We start from the raw sequence: 21672 nt of genomic DNA, 5'->3' as shown, positions 1-21672 counted from the left end.
AGCTAATTCAGAATCTCGCAACGCGATGGAAAAATGAGAAAGAGATTTTTTTTTTTTTTTTTTGAGAAAAACTAAAGTGTCTCATATTCATTATCTTCTCGCGTCTAAATTAACTTTACTCTTGCGTGTCCAAATACACAATTATGTTTGGATGCGCGAAATATTATATATATATATATATTCGCTAAGCCATGCGCGCTTAAGGGTGGAACAACGTTACGTGCCTCGTGCAACCGCCGAAGCCAAGGATATATCGCGTTTCGAAGTTTATTCTAGAAGTGTGTCTGAAACTTCTTGCCATGTACTTCAGCGGTAACCGCGAGAGCTCGCAAAGGCATAATGAGCGCGTAAATCGTCGGTAACTTGTAATCCGCTTTGAGGTAGACGCGAGCGCGCGCGCGCGGAAATCGCGACACGGCAGCGTGAATTCCGCCGACCATTTATGCAAATTATCGGCGGGCCACAGGGTTAATACATTTTCGCGTGCAACGTTTCGCGATATCTATGTATAACGAGAGTCGATAGTCCCGGATACGTATATATATGTACGTTCGGGCGCCGGGTATATTTTCCAGCGAATTTACAGCATTTGCATACTTTGCGAATATTTAAACGCGGAAACCCCCGCGGCGGGTTACCGTTGGAAAAACAGAAATTTCATTGTTGAGCGAAAACGTCCGCCATGTTTCCGCGCGATGTGAAAGATCGGAACGATGAGGTTCCGTTTATCATCCCTTCCTCCTCTCTCGCATTTTGAATTCGATATGGGAATGCCGAGATCTTCTCTCGTTAATTTTAATTCGCTGAACGTTTCAGTTATTTAGCAATTATAACCATTATTTTTCATCATTTTAATTAAACTTGGAATAAAAAAAAAAACACAAGAATCTATATCCGCGTAAGTTAACAATTCCCATATTTGCTATGACGTTATTTATTTTCTTTCAATTATAAACTGTTTATATATATATTTCGTTTATAATGTGATTGCTATCATCTGTTAAATTGATCAATATTTGCATATCTCCTTAATAGATGTAGAAGGTTTATCTATTTATTTATTTATTTTTTATATCGGGAATAATATTAGCTACACGAAGCTTTTCTCATGATATTGTACTAAATTATTTAAAAAAAAATAAAATTCAAGTACAAATTTTAATAAAAAGATAAATAAATTTATAATTTAGAAATGTTATAAAATTTTGTATTATCTGTGAGATCAATCATATATTATAATAATAGAATTAATATAAAACGTTATTAAAACTCACCTTGTTCAAGAACAACGACTCCATTCGATGAAATCAAAAGAGACTTCGCGCACTGAGAAAACTCGGCACATTTTTTTTTTCCAATAATCACTAAACGCACACACAAATGCAATTTCACTCTGTTCCAATGATCGAGACGAAATCGCCGAAAGTTGAGTTAAATTAACACGCAAACTTTTTTGATTAATCTTCAAACTACACACTGCACAGATTTACGACGCGATGAATCTTCTTTATCCTAACACGTTTTACCTTCCGCACGATTTAATTATTCCTCATTCACGGTTAAATTTCCGAACGATTTGACATCGGCCGATACATGAATTTGATTACGTTTCAATAATTGCACAACAGGTCTTTGCCGGCAAAAATACCCTTGTATGTTTATATTTATTTTCGTTGCTATTGTTTATTTTTTTTTTTTTTGATCAGTTTTGGCTGTTTTTAAGCAATTAAAACTAATCATTATACATATCAGTCCACAATTTTTTGATATATTAAGATCCTCGGAGGCTTTCGAGCAGTCTCCACGATTTTCGAACCCCTTCCTCTTTTATCCCGTCGACGTCTTCTTCAACAGCACTGTATTATATCTCAACAAACGTCAACGCTGGACATTCGAATAGCGCGATTTACGTGTTCCGGTTCGCGTTTATCGGTAGTGAGTTTTCGTGGGGATGTTCCAACCCTCGCGGGACTGGTGGCGACGACTCGCATCTCGCTCGATGATCGCGTGACGATCAACGGCGGCGTCGGCGACGCGACGCCCGAATTATCGGCAACCTAACCACCACGTATAAGACACCCTCACGAGGACCAGGCCGTCACCACCCTCGTAGTGACGATGAAGGGCGGCACTTGCGACGTTAAACCGGCACTATGCGACGTGTGTTACGTCGCCGCGAAGCTCGCGAGACGGACTACGGTACCGGAATGGAAAGCTCCGCAAGCTCTCGCGCAACGCGACGCCAGAGCCTCCATTCTTGTCTGCCGAGAGCGCCACGGTCGATTCCGCGGATTACACTTCGGGTCCGGATGCTGCGAAACACGCCAGCCAGCCAGAGTTCCTACGCGGACCCGCGAGCTGACACTCTGCCCAGGCTCGCTTAAACTTGCCTTTGTAGATGAATTTAATGCGGCATTCGATACATTCTATGATAACTAATTTAATAATGAATCTTCTGAAAGCTCCTGTTGTGAGAAATTTTAAATTTTCGAAAAGACTTTTTCTTCGCGTTAATGGCATCCCTTAAAATAATTGATAACTTTAGAATTTTTACTCGTTGTTTAATCGATATAATATAGAATCAATTATGCATCTATGTAGTTTATTTCGTAAAGATACCCATGAAAGAGGTTTAATTAATGACACATGAAAAAAGCCGTTAAAATTATTGTCTCTTTTATAAAATTTTGAATATATTGTTGCTATCAAAGTTTTAAATTAAAAGATGCAACAAAGTTTTTATTAGACAATAAATGAAAATCATTTCTTTTACCAATAATTATATATTTAATTACAAAAATTTTATATTGTAAATAAACAGTAACAAATTACCATTTAATTGCTTTAAAATAAGTACGACCTATTTTATTGGCATAAATATAATAAAGAGACGCTCCAATCTTGGAAAATCGGAGCGTCGTCAAGCGTAACCCGGCCTTACAAGCTGGATTGTCCGAAAAGCTCGAACATCGTCGAAACGCGCCGCGCAGACTCGTGGGGACGCGGGAAGAAAGGGATAGCCAGCTATCGATTCAGTTTTGCCAACAGATGGACCCTTTTGCTGGTGACTTTAGGATCATCTAGGGACTTGTTAAAGAACGTTCGCGTATCGGCTCGTCACACGCGAGGCGAGAACCTCGTAGATCGATATCCTCTCGAAGGACTCCTCGCGAGTCCAAACGTGCCGAATAAACCCGTGCCGCTTGAGCATGAGCTTCGAGAGCTTTCGAGCTATGCGCCCAAGGAGCGCTAATTGGGTTGCTCGATTGCGCTGTCGGGTCTTCCGGCCGAGATCTTGAGACTAATTAATCTCACGCGTGAATAGCGAGTCGGCTTCCTCGGGCGGAAATGGCCTCACATTCCCGGATCGAAGTTTTGTACTGTTGCATATACGAAAATGTGCTGTTAAAATTTACTCTACTAAAATAATAATACTTTATTTAAAAAAAAAAAAAAAAAAGAATTTTAATTTTATGAAAACTAACTGAATTTTTAAATAAAAATTCTCTTTCCCTTTAAGGATTATACTAAATATATTTTTTTAGAATAACTTTTTTTCCCCTTGGAACTTTCTTTTTCTTTCTTTTTTTCTGTCAACTTCTGAAGCATCTGAAATTCCAAGAAAGGGACATACTTTTCTTGCATTAGACTGAACGAGGGTCGAGTAAACGCTCATCAGTGATTAGAAAGATTTTTTGATACGTAAAAGTTCAGCTGCACCTGCAACGGACAATGTCGTTCACGGCTATTGACACTGTAATTTGGGACGTCTGCAATGTTGTGGTTGATGCGTTGACGCGCTGTGCACAACTCGATATTCGTTACTTGACACTTTGGTGAATGTGAAAATTCAAATGTTATGGAAATAACAAAAGAATCAAAATAATAGTTTCAGGGAATTTGAAATTTCAGACGATGGAATTTGTGAAATGTCGAGAAATGTTAAATAGTTTAAACATAAAGTAGAAATATATCGATGATAAAAAAATATAAGTCTAGCGATAAAATAAAATCCATCACTCTTTTATAAAAGTATAATAATTTTGATACGAGAACGAGTTTTTCAGGACAAGTGATATTATTTTTTCAATAAATTCTAAATTCAATAAATTATATTGCGAAGCAGAAACACTTTGATAAACCGTTTATTTTTTTCGAGATTGGATCTCTTCGCGTTACTGTCACCGTTACATTCGACATCGAACATTCATATGCGAAATTATTCGATTTTCACGATCATGCGGGATATAGGATATCCTCTCCTTACTGGATTTAACACTTGTATTAATTATGTTCAAAGCGCTATATGTTCAGCGTAATTCAACGGACCGAAACGGATTAAACGAAGCAAGCTGAGAATGATATACTCGTGCTCGGCTGGATCTTTTTCAGATCTCTATTGTGATCCCACGTAGCCGAAATTCGGCGAGATATATCAGAGGATTTGGTCCTACTCCGGCAGCATGCGGGAGCGTTTGAAACTTTTTCAACGTACGTAGGATTCAGTAAAAAAGTTTCCCGGCGGGACTACTAATTTCGTTAACGGCCGCGTCCACGAGTTCTTTCGCGCGTGAATAAAATTTATTTCACGATAATATCCGTAAAAAGAGATAAAGACTTTTAGGTATCACGTCGCTGTATATATTCACTGCACCAATTTATTTATGATAAATTGATTACGTTTCCAATCGCATTTTTTTCAAGAAACAAATACAAAAATGTCGTTTTGCAAGGATTTCAAAATCTTTAAATTGTAGAAAAAATAATAAGTTTTCACAAAGAAATCGAAGAGAGTATATTCCAAAGAAATTATTCCGTCTGTAATCTTCAAAGTTCCAACCCAAAAATTCGATTATCGCAAAACCGATGGATTTCAAAGGATTCAAGGATCTAGAAATAAAAACACCTTGAGCTCTGAGGACCAAATCCATTTCAAAGGCATTCAACCCACTCTAATCCCCCGGAAGATGAATCGTCCTGTTGGGCATTCTGAAGACAGGATGCAGACGTTGCTGATGTCTAAGTGCATGAAAGAAAACGCCTCGTCGTATCTCCTCCGCTGGACCAAGCCGTGCTCTTTGTCAACCAGAAGGGGTGACAGCTTCTCACCCGCGGCCGGTTCTCAGCCGCGGAAATGACCGAGGACGAAATTCAATTTGCTTTAGACGGTAACGTTGAAGACGTGCCTGAAGAGGGTGGTTAACCGGAAACCGTAGCTCGGTCGATGTTCTTAATAAGAACATTCAGGAAGTGCCGCGAGAAACTCTAAAGCTCACGTAATCGGATCGCAGTGAATAATGGGCACCTGCGAAGCCTACTGTAAGTGATCTCTCAATAGTTTAAACGAGGACGGTGTTCTCGGTTTTGCGAGAAAGGATACTAAGCTAAACTTCAAAGATGTTCTCCAATACAAAGTCCTTCAAGAGTCTTTAAAGATCGCGCGCGATTCGCAATCTTATTAATAGCGATTAAATTTGCGACTTAAGGATTTAACTCTATCTTTATATAAAGCCTATTATAATAAATTAATTTTAGAGTATTATATCTCTCTTTAATAATATACAATTTTATTATTATAAAATTTTCATTAGCAAGTGTAATGATATTGATTGCGCATTCGTATCTAGACAATCTCTCTCTTTTGTGGAATTAGAAAGCGATATACATACGAAAATCGAGAATGCTAATGTACAATTTACATGTTGAGTAGCCGAGCAATCAACTTTATCATGTCACACGTCGCCATCAACCATACTATAAAGGATCGTCGGGTAATTTGTAGCGACCGATGTCGAAAGATTTTCGCTCTAACGAGCCGCGAATGCAGAGGTAAAATCGCATTCGTGTCTCGCAACAACCAGCAACGCCGAATTGCATTCTTCTCGCGCTGGCTTTCCTACTTCTGCCAAAGTGAAAATCGAGTAAAAAGAAGTACAGAGACGAGAAGATTCGATTTACTTCACAGATGGAAATGAAGATCCGCAAAGACTAGCCAATGCGAATCAGCGGGGGTTCAAAGAAAAGCTTGCTTGGAGTGAGTTTATTTCAGCCCGCTTTCCATAACATATAAATATTATTTTATCGTAAAAATTATTAGATAGTTACATTGGATATTCAAATTGAAAGATTCGAGAAGTGAGAAGAAGTCAAAACATCGAATCGCTTATGAATAAATAGAATAAACTAAATGATTAGACAAATTAAAGTCGTAAAAGAATTTAAAAATAAAAAAAATTTTAAATATTACGTAAATTTTAAAAGATTTTATTATTTTAAAAGATTTTTAAAAATCCCGATAATTGATTTCGGATACTTTTGATTTATTTATTAATAAATAAATAATTATTAATATATATAAATAATTTAATTTTGTGGCTAAAGCAAAAAAATTGGCCATCGAATGGCAAAAATTGATCTCTTGTAAAGACATTATGGTGCACGTGTACTTTTTTATTGGATTTGAAGTCGGCAAGCCACAAGTTGCCATCGAATGTCGCCACGACGACAGACAATTTTCAACTTCGATCATCCCTAGCGTCTGTCGAACAGGTATAAACATTAATGAAGTTATCCTTCGCAACTTTCTTAATAAAGAATTATTGAACCTGTATTGGTTAGTTACGTCACCTTCTCAGCCGCTGTCTTATACTCGACGAATGTTTTTGAAAAAAGTTCTAAATGATCTATTTATTAAAGAGCATATATATAGAGCGTATTATATCAAATATTTTAATTTTTAAATATTAAAATTGATTCCATTCGCGTAAAATCATATCTTTAACATAGATATAAAATTTAAAGAATCTATTTTTTATTAAAATATATCTAAAATGTATCTAAAACATACTTCAAAATTTAACAGGATTAACAGGATTAACAGGAGACAACTTAATTTTAATGCATCGAATATCGATGCATCAGTGACTTTTCTCATTTATACGAAGTAAGAAGCTAAATAAATGTATTTAATGGCGAGAATGAGAGAAAAGAAATGCGCGAAATTATGTGATAAAAAACTTGATAAATATCAGATAGCCATCATCAAACACGGCACGTCTCACAGACGACGTGGATATTGTTTTCTCATGGATCACAGCAATTCCGAAGTAAGAGATCAAGCTTTTATTCAGAGATATTTTTTTAAATCTATTTTCCGTCTATTTGATTCAAGAATTTTACCAGCATCTTCTTTGGATCTCCAAATGTTGACCTTGGGGTCTTTATCCAATCTTAAATCTTTCCGACCTTTAAACTATAGAATTTTTATCTACAATATTTAAGTTTAAGGTCCTCTTAAATATTTCAAGATTTTCTCGATTCTCTAAAATTATATAGATATTGTTCTTGGAATTTACTTTTAAGACTCATTGAAAAAAAAAAAATTGAAATCCTCAGATTCAATTTAGAGATTACTAAATCTCGTCAATGAAAACCTATTCAGCTGAAGATGTGGTTGCAGTTTTCGAACGAACTATTGCCTGTCCCTTTTTTTTCTTGAAAGAAAGGGATCGTTTTTATAGAGATATACACGATACTCTTTTCGGACTACACGCCATGCCATTGATTAACATCGCGTACAATCGACGCAAATTGCATTTGAAAAGAATAACTAAGGCTTCGACTAAGATAGAATCTATTTTGAAATAAAATACTATTGAAATGCATCAATCAAGGCAATGCATTGTCAAGCGCTCGGAAAAGATGTGTCGCAATTGGTCTCTCATATTATCTCCTATTAAAAAAAAAAGAAAAAGAAAAAGAAAAACTATTGTAGCCTTTTATTTTAAATGTGATTATTCCCAATTGTCCAAATATCCTAATTAAAGGGAAGCGCAGTTATTTAGAGATACCTATGTATTCGTTTCGAAATCTAATTAATCTCATATCGCCCTCAGTAGCTCTATCTCTCTTGGATAGTACAATGTATTCCAACTGCCAAGTAGCTGGCATTGTCTCGGAAACAATAGCCGCCAGTGGAAATGGACGGGCCGACCTTGTCCCGCGGGCAGGCAGCCGGTGCAAATTTATTAATTGGTTCAGACGGGGAAGACGAAATTATGTATCCATGCATTCGCGCAGCACCTCCGACACGCCGCCCGGGACATAATAATGAGGTTGGCGCACGGGTTCGTGCTTAATCGCTGATTATCGTGCGATAATTAGACGCGCATGCCGCAGATAATCATATGGAAATTATCCCTCTCATCGACATCGGCGTAAACTTATACGCAATTTTCACTATAAAAGCTTAAATTTTTTATCATTATTTATTCTATCTCAAATCTAATTTATTCTTTATAATCCTTAATCATTATTTTTAAGCCTAAATAAGTAATTTTATCGCGCTTTTATTTATTTCAATTTAAAATACAGATTTTAGATTCAAAAAAAAAAGATATTTAATTAAGGAACGTCATCGAATAAAGTTTCTCGATGATAAACATATTTTTTCAAATACCATGCTCGTTGCAGACTTCCTTTATGCTCAATTTGTGACTAATTATTCCGTTTCAGTTTCTATACTGTTGGTCTCTGTGACAAAATCGCTTTTATAAAGAAGAGATAAAAAATTTCAAGTTTAAATGTTATGAGGATTTCTATGAAAAGATAGAGAAAATGGATTCTCGCTCTATTTCATTATTATTCTACAGAAATCTCAACTCGATTCCGGCGACGTCTTTAGAAGACGGCTTTTGTTCCCTCCGTTACTTCTGATAGTATATCATTTCGACAATGGGTCACGCGGTGTCACGCATCTGTCACGGCGACTGCAAGACGACCGAGGGCTTCGTTGTGCGCGATGGATGATTACTGGTTACACGCTGTCGCATAAGGCAGAGAGACAACACCGGCATCTAAACGCCAACTTAGAGATGCATATTCCAGCTTCCGCGGATATATGACCGAGTTATAGCTGTCAGATTGCACGTGTCTTGCAATTCAGCCTGATTCAAACCGATGACAGCGCAGAATCCAAATATATTGTATTTGGAATGATCGATCCGAGAAAATTTCTCAGTCAATCTTGAAGATCGATTTTTCCTCCTCAACGATAAAATCAAAAGCGGTTATCCATAATTATCCATGTCGATTCGTTGAAATAAATAGTTTAAATTTCATATGTTATATAAAAAAATCACATATTATTATTATTCATATCTTTGCAGTCACCGCTTTTTTTATTTGCTTTGAACTGTATAATATTTTTACTCTCCTTTTTTCCTTCTCCCCCATCGTTCTCCTTTTCTCTCACATTTTATATTTTACTCCTAATATTTTATAAACAAGAAACCCTATATATAAATTTATAAAAATTCGTGAAAATTCACAAGAGTTTTCTCGCCCCCCGTCACTCTTCCGCTCCTTCAACCATGATCGGAAAGCAAAGCTTTCGAACGGATCGAGATGAACGAATCGCGTAGAACGAGATGAAATGAAAACACACGAAAAGAAGGATAAAAGAGATGGCAGGGGAGGTGAGATAGAGATAGACTGATTGCGGGAGAGGAGAGGGAGCTCGTGCGAAAACGCCATTTTCCTCTCCACGTGGCGACGGCTGGAGACGAAGAGAATCCCATTACTCGGCGAACTTTGAAAATCAATTCGATTCCGTTGGTAATATAAGTGAGAATTCGCCAACCACTTTGTCCCGATTCGCCCTGCTGTTCACGGTCGCTGCATCTGCGCGACTTATAGAGCCTGCTTCACTTAATAACAAAGTTTGCGGGACGCATGTAAAGTCGTGGGATACATGGTGCGCCGTCTACGTAAAGGGATGATAAATCGCGAAGAGGAATTTATTCTTTCATACCGGGTTTTCTGCTGAAAAAGTACGAAAAACATATATTTTCATCGTATAAAGTTACACGCGTATAAAAGAGCGCGAGCGCTTTTAAAATTATTAACAACTAGCGGATTATGTCTAATTAATGATATCTAAAATTGATTTATGAAATTATTCAAACAATCGACAATTACTCGCAATTAGAGCAGTCTTGACAGTTTATAAATATGTAATATGATTTCTTAATAATATTATATTGCCTTAAACATTAATAATATTAATATTTACACGATATACAATTATATTATATGTATGCGTTGTGTACTTGCATGTTTTAATTAGTCGTATAAAAATAGTAGAATTAATAATAATGATAAAGAAAGTTACACACATAAATAAAACGTTTCTATCGCACTCTAAAATAGTAATAAATAATGTTAATCTTATATAAAAAAAATATAATTGTCCCATTGTTTTATGAATTTATGGTGCCATAAATAAGAAAAGATTTATGTAAAAAAAAATTTAACCGTGAAATTTATAGAAAAGATTGTTTTTCCGCTCATCATTTGATCACGATATTTTAAATATTTGCAAACGCTTTATGACGAAAAAAAAAAAGATCGGGAGCTGTAATCGCATCGACATCCGATCGAAATATCCGACGTGAGATCCCAAATCTACATTCGCGAGAGCCAATTATTTCTTGCTCGCCGGCTTGCGTTTGATCGTACCGGTATTCGAGTTAGTGGAATTCCCGTTGCTGGCAGACGACGAATCCGTGCTGGGGGTCCTCTCGCTTCTCGGCATCATCGGCGTTGTCGTCGGCGTCGGTATGCACGACCTAGCGTCGAATGTCGATGGCGCGTTCGTGATTTTACTGGACACCGTCTCTGTCCTCGACGCGATCTCCGCTCTCTCTACGTACGACGGTTTTTCAATCCCGGGCTCGTCTCGTCTGCGCGAAAACGACGGTATCCTCGTAACCCTCGGCTTTTCCCTTAGGGATGGTTTCTCCCTCTGCTCCAGCGCCCTGTCTTTCTCGATATTTTGGCAATTCTGCTGTTCCGGCGACGGTATGGCTGACACCTTCGGTATATTCCTCTGATCCCGGCTTCTCGGCAGACTCGCCGTCGGTTTTATGATGATCTTCGGCTGCTTGAGATTACTCGCCGGGGTGCAACTCTTCGGCTCCCGCGGCGTAATGATTATCCGCGGCTCCCTCCTCTCCGCCGGCGAATCGTCCAGCCTCATCGTTGATCCTCCATCTCGCGCTGGATCGCTCAAAATCGTGCTAGATTCGCGCTCAATCTTGTTGTCCTCGGATGCCGGTGTCGACGAGCTCGGATATTGATTGGCTTGGCATGGATTAACCGCTCTCGGCGTGATCACGATCTTCGGTTCCACCGCTGCGTCCACTCTCTCGTTCCTGCCGACCACGATTTGCGGCTCCGACGCCGTCGACGTCATTACAGCCGGGGACTCGCTTGGTTTGTACCAATTTGGATTGCCCGCTTCCAAGAGCGCAATAGATTTGCCGATATTCTCGTCGACGCTATGCGAAGTCGGTGAGAAGCGATATTGACCTCCATGAAGCGGACACTTTGGATTAGCGTAAATGGTATCCACGCTTCCGCCAGGCTGGACACTTCTACTTTCCTCCAAAGAATCTATTATATTAGAATCGGAGTTATTCCTGCTGGAATCCTGCCTTTTCAGCAACGGGCCCACGTGTAGGTTCGTCGTGATCGGCTCGCTCTCGCTCTGATTTTCATTTTCCTCGGCAAAGAAGGCACTCTTCTCGAGGCTTTTCGAGGGTCCAAATATTCTAGGAGGCGGTAATGGCGGTTGACTCGAAGATAAATTCATTCGATTTCCGCTCTTGTAATCTTTCAACGAATTCGCGTGCTGTTTCGATATAAAGAGGCTATTCGGCGCCGGGAGTGATCGCCTCTTCTCGATATCCGGTAGCACCTTGGGATAATTTCGGCGTTTGATTGTCTGCAAAGCTTCCTCGGGGCTGATGCATTCTCTCTCAATGATTGGATCTCGAGACGTGACGTTTACGTCGCTTATGCCAAAGGTCGTTAAAATCGGCCCGGTCTTTATATAGATTTCTTCGCCAGAAGAATTCTCATACTTTGATTGATTGGACACTTCGACGTTTGTCCCTGGACCGGGACGAGGCAGACGAGATTTTAGCTTGGGATTAATCTTAGCGTACAAGCTATTCGCGCTTTCTGCATCGGACTCGTAAATCCTGGGAGTGGAGAAATTCGGCATCATCGTCTTCAGAACGTTCTCCATCGGCAGCGGATCGCTTCTAGAATGATGATGCTCGATGACAATAACCTCGGGTGTCATCAGCTGATCCGCGTTCGATTCGTATTCGTTTGACATATCGATGCTCCTCATTAACTCGATAGGCACTTGATTAAGAATGGATTCTGTTCTCGTCGCCGGTGTGGCATCGATTGCCACGGAGATTTTCGGCAGCTTCGACTTTTTTCCAGGACGCACAACTAGCGCCGGACTCTCATCGTAGATCGGTTCTTCTTTTTTTTCCTTCAATGCCTCCTCTATTATACGTTGCTTTTCTTCTTGCTGTTGCTTGTTTAGCTTCTCCTGATGCTCTTTCTGCAACGTTTCTCGCGTTTTGCGCAGGAATCTCGGTGAACATCTATATGGACAAAACAAAATCAAAAGATCCGATTGTTACAAATATTCCTGAAAAAAAGTATTTGCGGGAATCAATTAATATACTACGGAACAATCTTCGAAAATGCAATACTAATAAAATTTATTATTCTCTTCCAAATTAAATCTAGAACTCTCAATTTTTATATACAATTTAAAGCACTAGAACGACACAGGCGCGCGCGCAACGCTAACTTTTTAAGAAAGCATTTTCCAACCCATCGTTATGAGAAACTTTTTGTTCGATATTAAATTATCTTTCAAATGAAATCAAAATGATTGTAGTTCGCTCCATAGGTTTAGAAATAAACCAGTTAATAACCAATTTCAAATATACAGAAGTGTTTCTTTGGCTATTGACGGTTACTCCAAAACCTATGGAGCAAACTACAATCATTTTGATCTCATTTAAAAGATAATTTAATACCGAACAAAAAGTTTTCCATAACCATGGGTCGAAAAATGCTTCCTTAAAAATTACGATTATTTTTGACATTTTTACAAATATCAGGAAAAGTACGCGTCTTTTAATAATTAGAACAACACAGGCGCGCGCTATTTTATTTATGAACATTTTCCAATTCTTTCCTAACTTTAACTTTCTCTTTCACAAATTGTCAAACTGTCAAAATTCGCATGATTCGACAATTGCAAATATCACGAAGCAAGTTGCAGCGCACAAGCGAGACAACCAATCAGCATCGTGGAAAAGAGGCTTCGACGCTTCGATATATTCGAGTTCGAGGTTTCATGCCTTTTTTAGAAAGGGGTTTATCAATTAGTAACGTAATAGTAATTTTTTCCATAATTTAATTAATATTCGCAACAAAAAATAATTGGAAAACAATATTGATGAACGTTGTCGAAAAATGTTCGATCAATAAATTTTTTACTGAAAAAACTTCCGCGCGTACAAATTAAATGCAATATACATCAAATAATATCCCATTATAAGTTTTACGTAAATTTACACTTAATGTTAATAATACCGTCCATTTTTATTGATAGACTAGTTATCGATAGTTATTATCAATGGCACAATAGGCCATTTCGTAAATGATAACGACTAGTAATAATAACAATTGTACTTTCACGCCGGAAATTAATTAATTTTATTCTCATGTATTACATCAACAAACGACAAGTTATTTTTTTATCAAATGCATTTGTTTAATAATACACATTTATTTGTTTGTTTCGCGTGCTATGATGCAAGTTTAAATGTATAATCAAACAAATATATGATTTCACGAATGCCCATTATTTCGCAATAACAAAAATAAAACATGTCGCAATGATGAGTAGTTCAAAAATATAAATTGTATATTTTGTTTAATATAACTGATATGGAAAAAAAAATTTTTTGCTTACCCAAAAAAGTAAATGAAAATATTTTAAAAATTTATTACACAATTTATACGTGATACGCAAACATTTTGCAAAATTATTTATTTTTATTGTGCCGACGTGTTTAAAATTTCCTCTATATTGTACATTTTTTTATCGTTCTGATTTTTGTTTTAATCAGCGTGACAACAAACACAGGTAGGGTATTATTTGCAAATCAAATATTGCTTGCTAAATGACGAGATACGAAGTTGCGCTCTAAAGTTGAGTTCAATTAACTTTGTAGGGTAGCACTTGTCAACCATTTTCGCGAATCAATACACCTAACGAAATATTCGACGTTAAAAGAGAGAGAGAGAGAAAACTCAATTCTCTAATTTGAGTGATACGGACCACGTCTCAAAGCAACCACTCTTTAAGCGGGATCCCTAATTGGATTACTGAATCGCACAAGCCTCACCGCAATCGACGAATTTGCGAATGGTAAGCGTTCTCCAAGTATCTTCAGCTTTTCGCAATTAGGAACAATATACAAATCGAGTTCGAACGTTGACTGTTATATCGAGAACAGCAAATAGTTTACAGTATGATGTCAGAATGACGAAGAATTTGATACAAGCCTAGTAATTATTTAGTCCAGTTAAAACCAACTATTTAATTTTACTTGACTTGAAAATGTAAATTTTGAAATGGAATTTCTAATCTTGACATTCTAACGAGAGATCTCAAATTCTTCAAGAAAATCGTTGAATAATTGATCGCTTAATAAAGCAAAATAATCCAACAATTCTAACCGACAGATGAATAAATTATATCAAATTTTAATCAATTTTATTATCAAATATTTTACAACAATTGCATGCATTCAATAAGATATTAATTTCATTTTAACGAGAAAATTTACATTGGTACATGAACATAATATTCGTGAATATAATATGCATTAAAATAATATTCAAAACTTTTCGAAAAGATAACATTACAGATTATTATGTAAAAATGTATTTCCTCTGAAATTCACTGACCTGTGCACAATCTCCTGTTGAATCCACTCCCTGACCTTGATGTGAGTGTCAATGGTAGAACTGGAGTTTTGCCTCGACAGTTTCGATCTGCGTCCAAAGTTGGAGTTGTTGTCATACGCCTTGTCATTCTTTATCACATCGTTCAGATCTGGCTTGCTGTCGCTTTTGTAGCCCAGCTGGCCGTAATGGTTCTCGTGCTTATCAGTCTTTGACCTCTTGACGGAGTCGTCTTTCTTCTCGCTGGCTCGCCTCTTCAACGATTTCTCCTTCCTCTTTACGCTCTGCTTTTTATAGTAGATGTACAGAAAGGCCGTAAAGTTTATCAGTATAAACACCACGAAGAAGACAATCACCATCATCATCGTCGACGAGTTTTTTAACGTGTCGGTCTCTACCGTAGATCCCTGCCCGATGCTTCCATCCGTCGTAATCGCGATTGAAAATGATTTGTCCGTGTTAGAAAACGTGTTTGACGGAGTTGTGTATCTGCTGAGAAAAATATATTTCACAATTCGTAACATTAACAAGATATGAATACAAAATTAAGCAAATTGATATAAACTGAAGCTAATATTTTTCTAGCAAAATCGATTTCTCGTTCGTCGCACATTTTTCTCTATTACCTTGTATAAAATTCTCAATTACCGAATAGAGAAATTCCTTCCATGGCAAGAATTTCAAATATACATGTGCAATTAATTAACCATCCCTATTACCTACCCGGCACCGTAGGTCTCGTACTTTCGGTTTGCGGTACTGTTGGCATATTTGCCGATCCCGTCGGCGAAGTCGAGAATCTGCGGTCGCGGTCCTCTCGATCGTGTCGGGCTCGAGATGTCTTTATTCGGGTGCCTGAGCAGATTGGGCAGATCCTCATTCCAGAACTGCATCTCCGCCGTGCGATAATGCGTACCTATGTTAGGCGGTATGGCTGCATGGGAGAAAGAATATGTCGCGTATCAAATAATTAATAAAATTATTAAAGATATAAAATTATTAAAGAACCAAACCTCTTGTAACAAGATATATGTAGCAATAAATCTCGCTTTATTATTTTAACCGTGTGAAAGGATAAAATATATTGACAAAAAAAATATTAAGGTAAAAGTTTTTTATTTAGAACTTTCTTAGTTCAAGGTGTACCAGTGTCGAGATTTTTACAGACTTACTTAGATTGAAATATGTCTGATTGATAGAATCGTATTCTGGCCATTCGATCTCGTACCGACCCCATTCCTTGTTCACATTAGTCAAGTAGGGATGTTGCTTGACGACATTCGGATTCCTGTGGGATTCGAGTATTTTCTTTCATAAATAATGACGAATGATTAATGCGACAGCAGAAATGCGCCCAATAACTTTTGTCGAACCACGCAGGCCGACTTGGGATTAATAGCGTGAGGAAATTGGAATGTGATATAGGAGAAGGAGATATCGAATAATCCATAATAATCGATGAGAATTTTCGATATACCATATACTGTCTATTCTGCATAAAATAAAATAAAATAACTGGAAAATTAACGCGCAATCGGACTTTTTGAGGATTCAATTTCACGGAATTTAAATTTCCGGAATATTTGAAAATTATAAACATCGACGTTTTATTTAATTTGAAAGGCTTAAAATCTGAATATCTAGAGTGTGAAATTTTAATTCGACAAACTTTTTTTTATATTCATTCAAAATTTTACAGCGTAACATTACAATCCACGCAGAATCTCTGATATTAATCAACATTCGTAAGCCGTTGTCAATTAAAAAAATACAATACATCACTTGTCCGTGCGCACATCGATGATTCAAACACGCGAGAAAATGATTTTCGAATGGATTGAACAAATGCGATGCATTTGATCAATCGACGGCACATTTCACGCAGCTTATGACAAAAAAAAAGATATTCTTCTGTCATTCTTTATCACCGACGGTGCTCCCGTACAGATGCTGCGCGTCGTTTATTCTCGCAAAGAGACGCGCCCTTACGGTAGATACAGGGACACATGAATTATCGATCATGATGCGCGACGTTTACAAACGCGTAACGTTTACCACGTTAAATTTAAATACCTCTGTTTTGCTTAATTACACGGACCTAGTTTTCCTTCAGTTCCACCGTTTATCCCATTGTAAATAAACAAAGTTTAGTCAAACCACATGTTCAAAGCAGTATCTGATAAAAAATTGTGTCGACGCAATGTGGTTCTATATTCCGCAGCAAAATAGGTTTACAAATATTCCATAACGAAGTATAGAGGAGATATGTTTTAAAATTATTTTGCAGAAATTCTATTGTGTGTGTGCGAAAGAAGGAGAATTTTATGTTTTCAATCAGCTATCAAGATTTCCAAACTTAAACATATTTTTAACAAACATAATAATTAATAATTGATTTAAAATAAGCAACGCAAAGATATATATATGATATTTTAATACTCTCAATTTTGTGTAATATTTTATTTTTAAATAATGAAAATTATACGGACGAATAATTTCAAAGTTTAAAATTGCATAATAATTTTGTTGTGCATAAATATTAATAATAGTACAATATTCTACAAAAAAATTAAAAATACGTTTAATTAAGTAGCTAATATTTCTCTTTAAATTCCATTTCAATATAAATTCTAATATTTTTGCTATACGTCAAATGAGAATACAAGTCCATTCTAAAATTAATGATATAAAAATTTAAAAATTTAAGTTTTAATACAATTGCAGATTTAATATTTTTATTCAAGCAGAGATTTGTTTTAAATTTATAATATAATTTAACATTAACTCACATTTCGCGATTTATAAACGCGATTTCATATATTGAAATAAATTTTTAATATAATTAGAAATTCAATATATCTCTCAATTTCTCTATCTTTCGGCTTAAACAAAAGTGGCTTTGTATCACGAGAACGTTGGCCTTGTTCAACCGAATAAAATGAAACATTTTATTGGATGAAACGAAATGTCGAAATTATTCGTAGCTATAGATAATCTGTTTTTATCGTGCAAATTAAAACAGCCGATTCACCGAATCGTTAAATCGACAATATCGAACATCAACATAACAAGCGTCAAATTGCACCAAGTTAATTTAAGACAAAAACCCGAACGAAAAAATCCTCGTGTATTATATATTATGTACATTTATCACAAAATAAGAAAATTGAACAAAGCAAGAAAAAATTTAATAATTAATTTAACAGAAATTTTTAATAAATTGTCAAATTTTACGTTATCAGCTTTATACTTCCTCTTTTATAATTTTGCTGACATTGTTTTGTTCGGCTATTAAATTTAGAATAATGCGTCAGTTAAAAGCATCAAAAACATGTGTCACTCTTAAAAGGTCTCGAAGTCACTTTTATTCTCTAAAATCACAATTGCAACATAATTTATTTTAAAAATATATGTAATTTAAGTTAAATATTATTAATTTCTGGATTTTGCATATTTTCCACATTATCTATTTTATAAGAATATGATTTTAATTTTCAAAACAACTAATTTATATTTTAAAATTGTTCTTTAAATTCTATTCCTGAAGTTATTTATCTTTTATATTTCGATTCTATATTTGAATATTTGTAAAACTGTGTTTTAAATTGATGTTTATAAAGTTTAGTTGTTTCTCCAAATGTACAACGGAAAAATATATTGACGTTCGGTTTAATTAAACGCTTGAATGTTTAGTTAATTGAAAATCTGTTTCCGAATATGTATGTGCCAAGTTTAACTTTAGCAGCTAGAAATTTTCGCGTCAACCCCCAACAACAATTGTTCGCCACTATTATTAAATACGATCGTTTCTACGCGATTACCGCCACTCATATATTTAACTTTTAATATCAACTTTAATTTAACTCTAATACGCAATGTGATTATTTTGTACGTTATTATTCGTTTATACGTTTATTTTTCTCATTAAACTTCTAATTACCAGCAACTAGCTCTCTGCAGATTTTATTCTCATATTTTTCAATTAATAATTCGTTGCACTGAATAAAACGCTGAACATTTCTGAAAATAACATGAGTAATGCGCAAGAAGAATGCATTTTAAATATATTTTCCCTTTGCCCAATATTCAATGTCATTAATAAAGCTTTTTAATATTTACATTATTATTTATATGTACAATTAAGTTTTAACTTGGGTGAATTATGTTAAAATAAATATTTTGATGTAAAAATTGACAGTTGAAAATTGATGGAGGAAAGATATTTCAATATTTATTTGTATAATCTTATATGGTGCATCTGTTAGTTCCGTTCTCTTTGATTAAACCGTTTAAGCTTAAATTTAAGTTTTCATATAGAATAAAATATACAAAAGATACTTTGTAAAATATATACTATTGATCGCTAAATTGCATTTTTTTTTTTTTTTTTTTTTTTTAGCAACTCACCCATTATAGGCAAAGCTGCACCACCAGTTCATAATGGCTTCTGAAAACAGCATCTCTCGCATATCGTATCGACCTCGTAAGTCGTATTTGCTGCCGTCCAATGGAACACCCAGTACATAAGGCAATTCCTCCCCGTGCACGGTATGTTGATGTTGTTGCTGTAACGTAACAAGATCACTGAATGCGCTTTTATACCGTGGCATACGTATTTTATCGATACTTCGACGCCACTCGTAACTCGAAAATATCGAAGCTTTGGTTGTTACTTCTTTTCAGCCTCCCTCGTCTTCCCTCCGTCACTTTCTATATCTTCTAAAATCTCTATTCTTATATTTGTGATATTTACCGTGATATTTTGATCTTATATTTATTTTATTCTACTTTTAACATATTATTTTATATATACTTGTGTTTATATTGTATAAAGTAAAAAAACATTATCGTTTTTATAAAGTAAATATCTATGTTTGTTACGGAAATTAAAGAAAAATACATATATATTTCAAAAATTTTTATGAAATATTACGATATAAGAAATCTTTTAAATTTTTTAATCGTTTATTGTGGTATTTATATAAATATTTAAATAAATATAATCGATAACACAGATTCTTGAATTTGAATTGATATCGGGATCAAAATAGCTCACAGCACATATATCGAGATAAGCAGTCATCGTTATGACAAAAGAAGCAACGATAAACTTTTATATTTATCGAGTATAATCGGCGCTACATACTTTTTTAAAGCGCAGAAACTCTCTCATTATCAATCCCACCAACAATTTTCGATTGAAATTTTCTCAATGCGAGTTCTCAGATTTATCGCACTCGTAATTATTTTTAGCACCGATAAACCGAGCGTATTTACAAGCGCGTCAATTTGTAAAGTTCAATAAAGAGAGGAATTTACGAGAACAGGTGAAAATTAAAATTCATTCGGGCTCGCGTTTGTCGCGTATATAGGATAGAGATCAAAAAAGGGAGAGAGAGAGAGAGACATGAAGAGAATAAGAGAGAGAGGTAGAGAGAGCTGACATGGAAATGATGTATGCTGCGTGAATCGCTATTTGCAGATTTAAAATCTAATATCCTTGTTGACGCAACGATGGCGTTGTACCCGGAGGTATATTCAATTTAGCGATATTCTCGGTTACTGCATGGTGAGGTCGTTGCCAGGGCGCACGCAACGACGATAAAAATAGTTGGCCGAAATCCAAATGGGTTCGCAACCCGGATTTTTCTTTCTCCGACTGTGCGAACATAATGGTCGCCACTAGGTCACAACTCGTTCCTTCCGAACTAAGAAACCAGGGACAATAGATACAATGCCATAACTATGTTAAATATTCCAAAAATGCCGTACGAGCTCTTTTGAAATACCAGCACGTCGGTTAATTTGGGAACACGATTTTTCATTAATAGATTTAATTGGAAGTTACCATTATTTTTATCTCCCAGATTGAAAATTTTAATGGTTAAGTTTTAAGAACAAATTTAAAATATAAAATGTAAAATTAGAAAAAAATATTAATTTATATAATATAGTCTTGAAAAGAAAATTTAGCATCTTTGTCAAAGACACTTACAGAGATATAAAATTATTAAAGGTAGAATTTTTAAACTGCCATATATAGTAAAGATAAATTCACAAATTTGCTAATCTGAAATTTTGTAAAAAAAGAAAAAACCGCGTACTCTCTCTCTCTCTCTCTCTCTCTCTCTCTCTCTCTCTCTTTGTGTAATCAAGACTTTTAACGATTCTTGCAGAAAACCATAGCATATTTTTTTCTCCTTTTTTCACATTTTAGGGAATTAGAAAAAGTAAATTTTCCTTTTTACACACACACACACACACACAGATCGTTCGATAAAGCGAGGCGGTGAGAAATGCTCTTCGTTTTCAGGAGAGCAATACTCCACATCAGGGAACAACAACGTTGCATGAAGCTGCACGAATTGGAGCGTTGAAGGAAGTGCACTTTAACTCATCATCCCCGCCGGTCCATCCCCCTCCCCCGCATTTCCTCCTTTCACTCCCTCCTTCTTACGCGCAACATTTTTCCCGTGACGTGTCGGGTCCCGCTTTGTCGAGAGGCGTCTGAGCCGCGATAATCGATCTTCGTTGTATCGTTGAGAGACCTACTTACGCCAGAGTAGTCTTGCATAGCTTTCGGATGCGAGAAGACGTACATGTAGCTCTTCGGATTCGCCCTTGAATGCAAATTGGCAGTCATTATTAACGGCGCCACGGTGCCGCTATCCGATAGCGCCTCCAGCACCATGTCCCGATTCTTCGTGGCGTACTCTTTCGTGAATCCGTTGAAAAAGTCGCCGTACTGCTCCAGCTCTTTCGACAATATCAGCTCTGGCTCCAGTTCGTGCGTTGCCTGAGGACATACTCTTGATATACAGA

The 21672-nt window shown here is 36.1% G+C and overlaps 2 protein-coding genes across 4 annotated transcripts in view; both read right to left on the bottom strand.

The window, feature by feature from the left end:
• Positions 1-2193, bottom strand: part of Nlg-4 (neuroligin 4) — a 187228-nt gene extending 185035 nt beyond the window's left edge. For both annotated transcript variants that reach the window (XM_070292626.1, XM_070292627.1), the window contains exon 1: positions 1275-2193. The gene's annotated coding sequence lies outside the window, so the exon portion shown is untranslated. The remainder of the gene's footprint in view (positions 1-1274) is intronic.
• A 7600-nt stretch (positions 2194-9793) lies between these two features.
• LOC138931642 (uncharacterized) overlaps positions 9794-21672 on the bottom strand; it is a 46520-nt gene continuing 34641 nt past the window's right edge. The window contains exons 9-15 of one of the 2 annotated variants that reach the window (XM_070292625.1): positions 21407-21646; positions 19258-19415; positions 16023-16138; positions 15574-15784; positions 14854-15339; positions 10519-12464; positions 9794-9822 (exon numbers count right to left, since the gene is read on the bottom strand). In XM_070292625.1, the coding sequence (XP_070148726.1) occupies positions 9806-9822; positions 10519-12464; positions 14854-15339; positions 15574-15784; positions 16023-16138; positions 19258-19415; positions 21407-21646 (3174 nt within the window). In that variant the 3' untranslated portion in view covers positions 9794-9805. Of the gene's footprint in view, positions 9823-10111; positions 12465-14853; positions 15340-15573; positions 15785-16022; positions 16139-19257; positions 19416-21406; positions 21647-21672 lie in introns of those variants that run through there. The other variant, XM_070292623.1, reaches the window with a different exon arrangement.

Source organism: Polyergus mexicanus, unplaced genomic scaffold (genome assembly GCF_030449975.1).
Source record: "Polyergus mexicanus isolate NDT 795.1 unplaced genomic scaffold, iyPolMexi1.0 SCAF_3, whole genome shotgun sequence".
Classification (NCBI taxonomy): Eukaryota; Metazoa; Arthropoda; class Insecta; order Hymenoptera; family Formicidae; genus Polyergus; species Polyergus mexicanus.
This window is presented reverse-complemented; position numbering and strand designations above follow the sequence as displayed.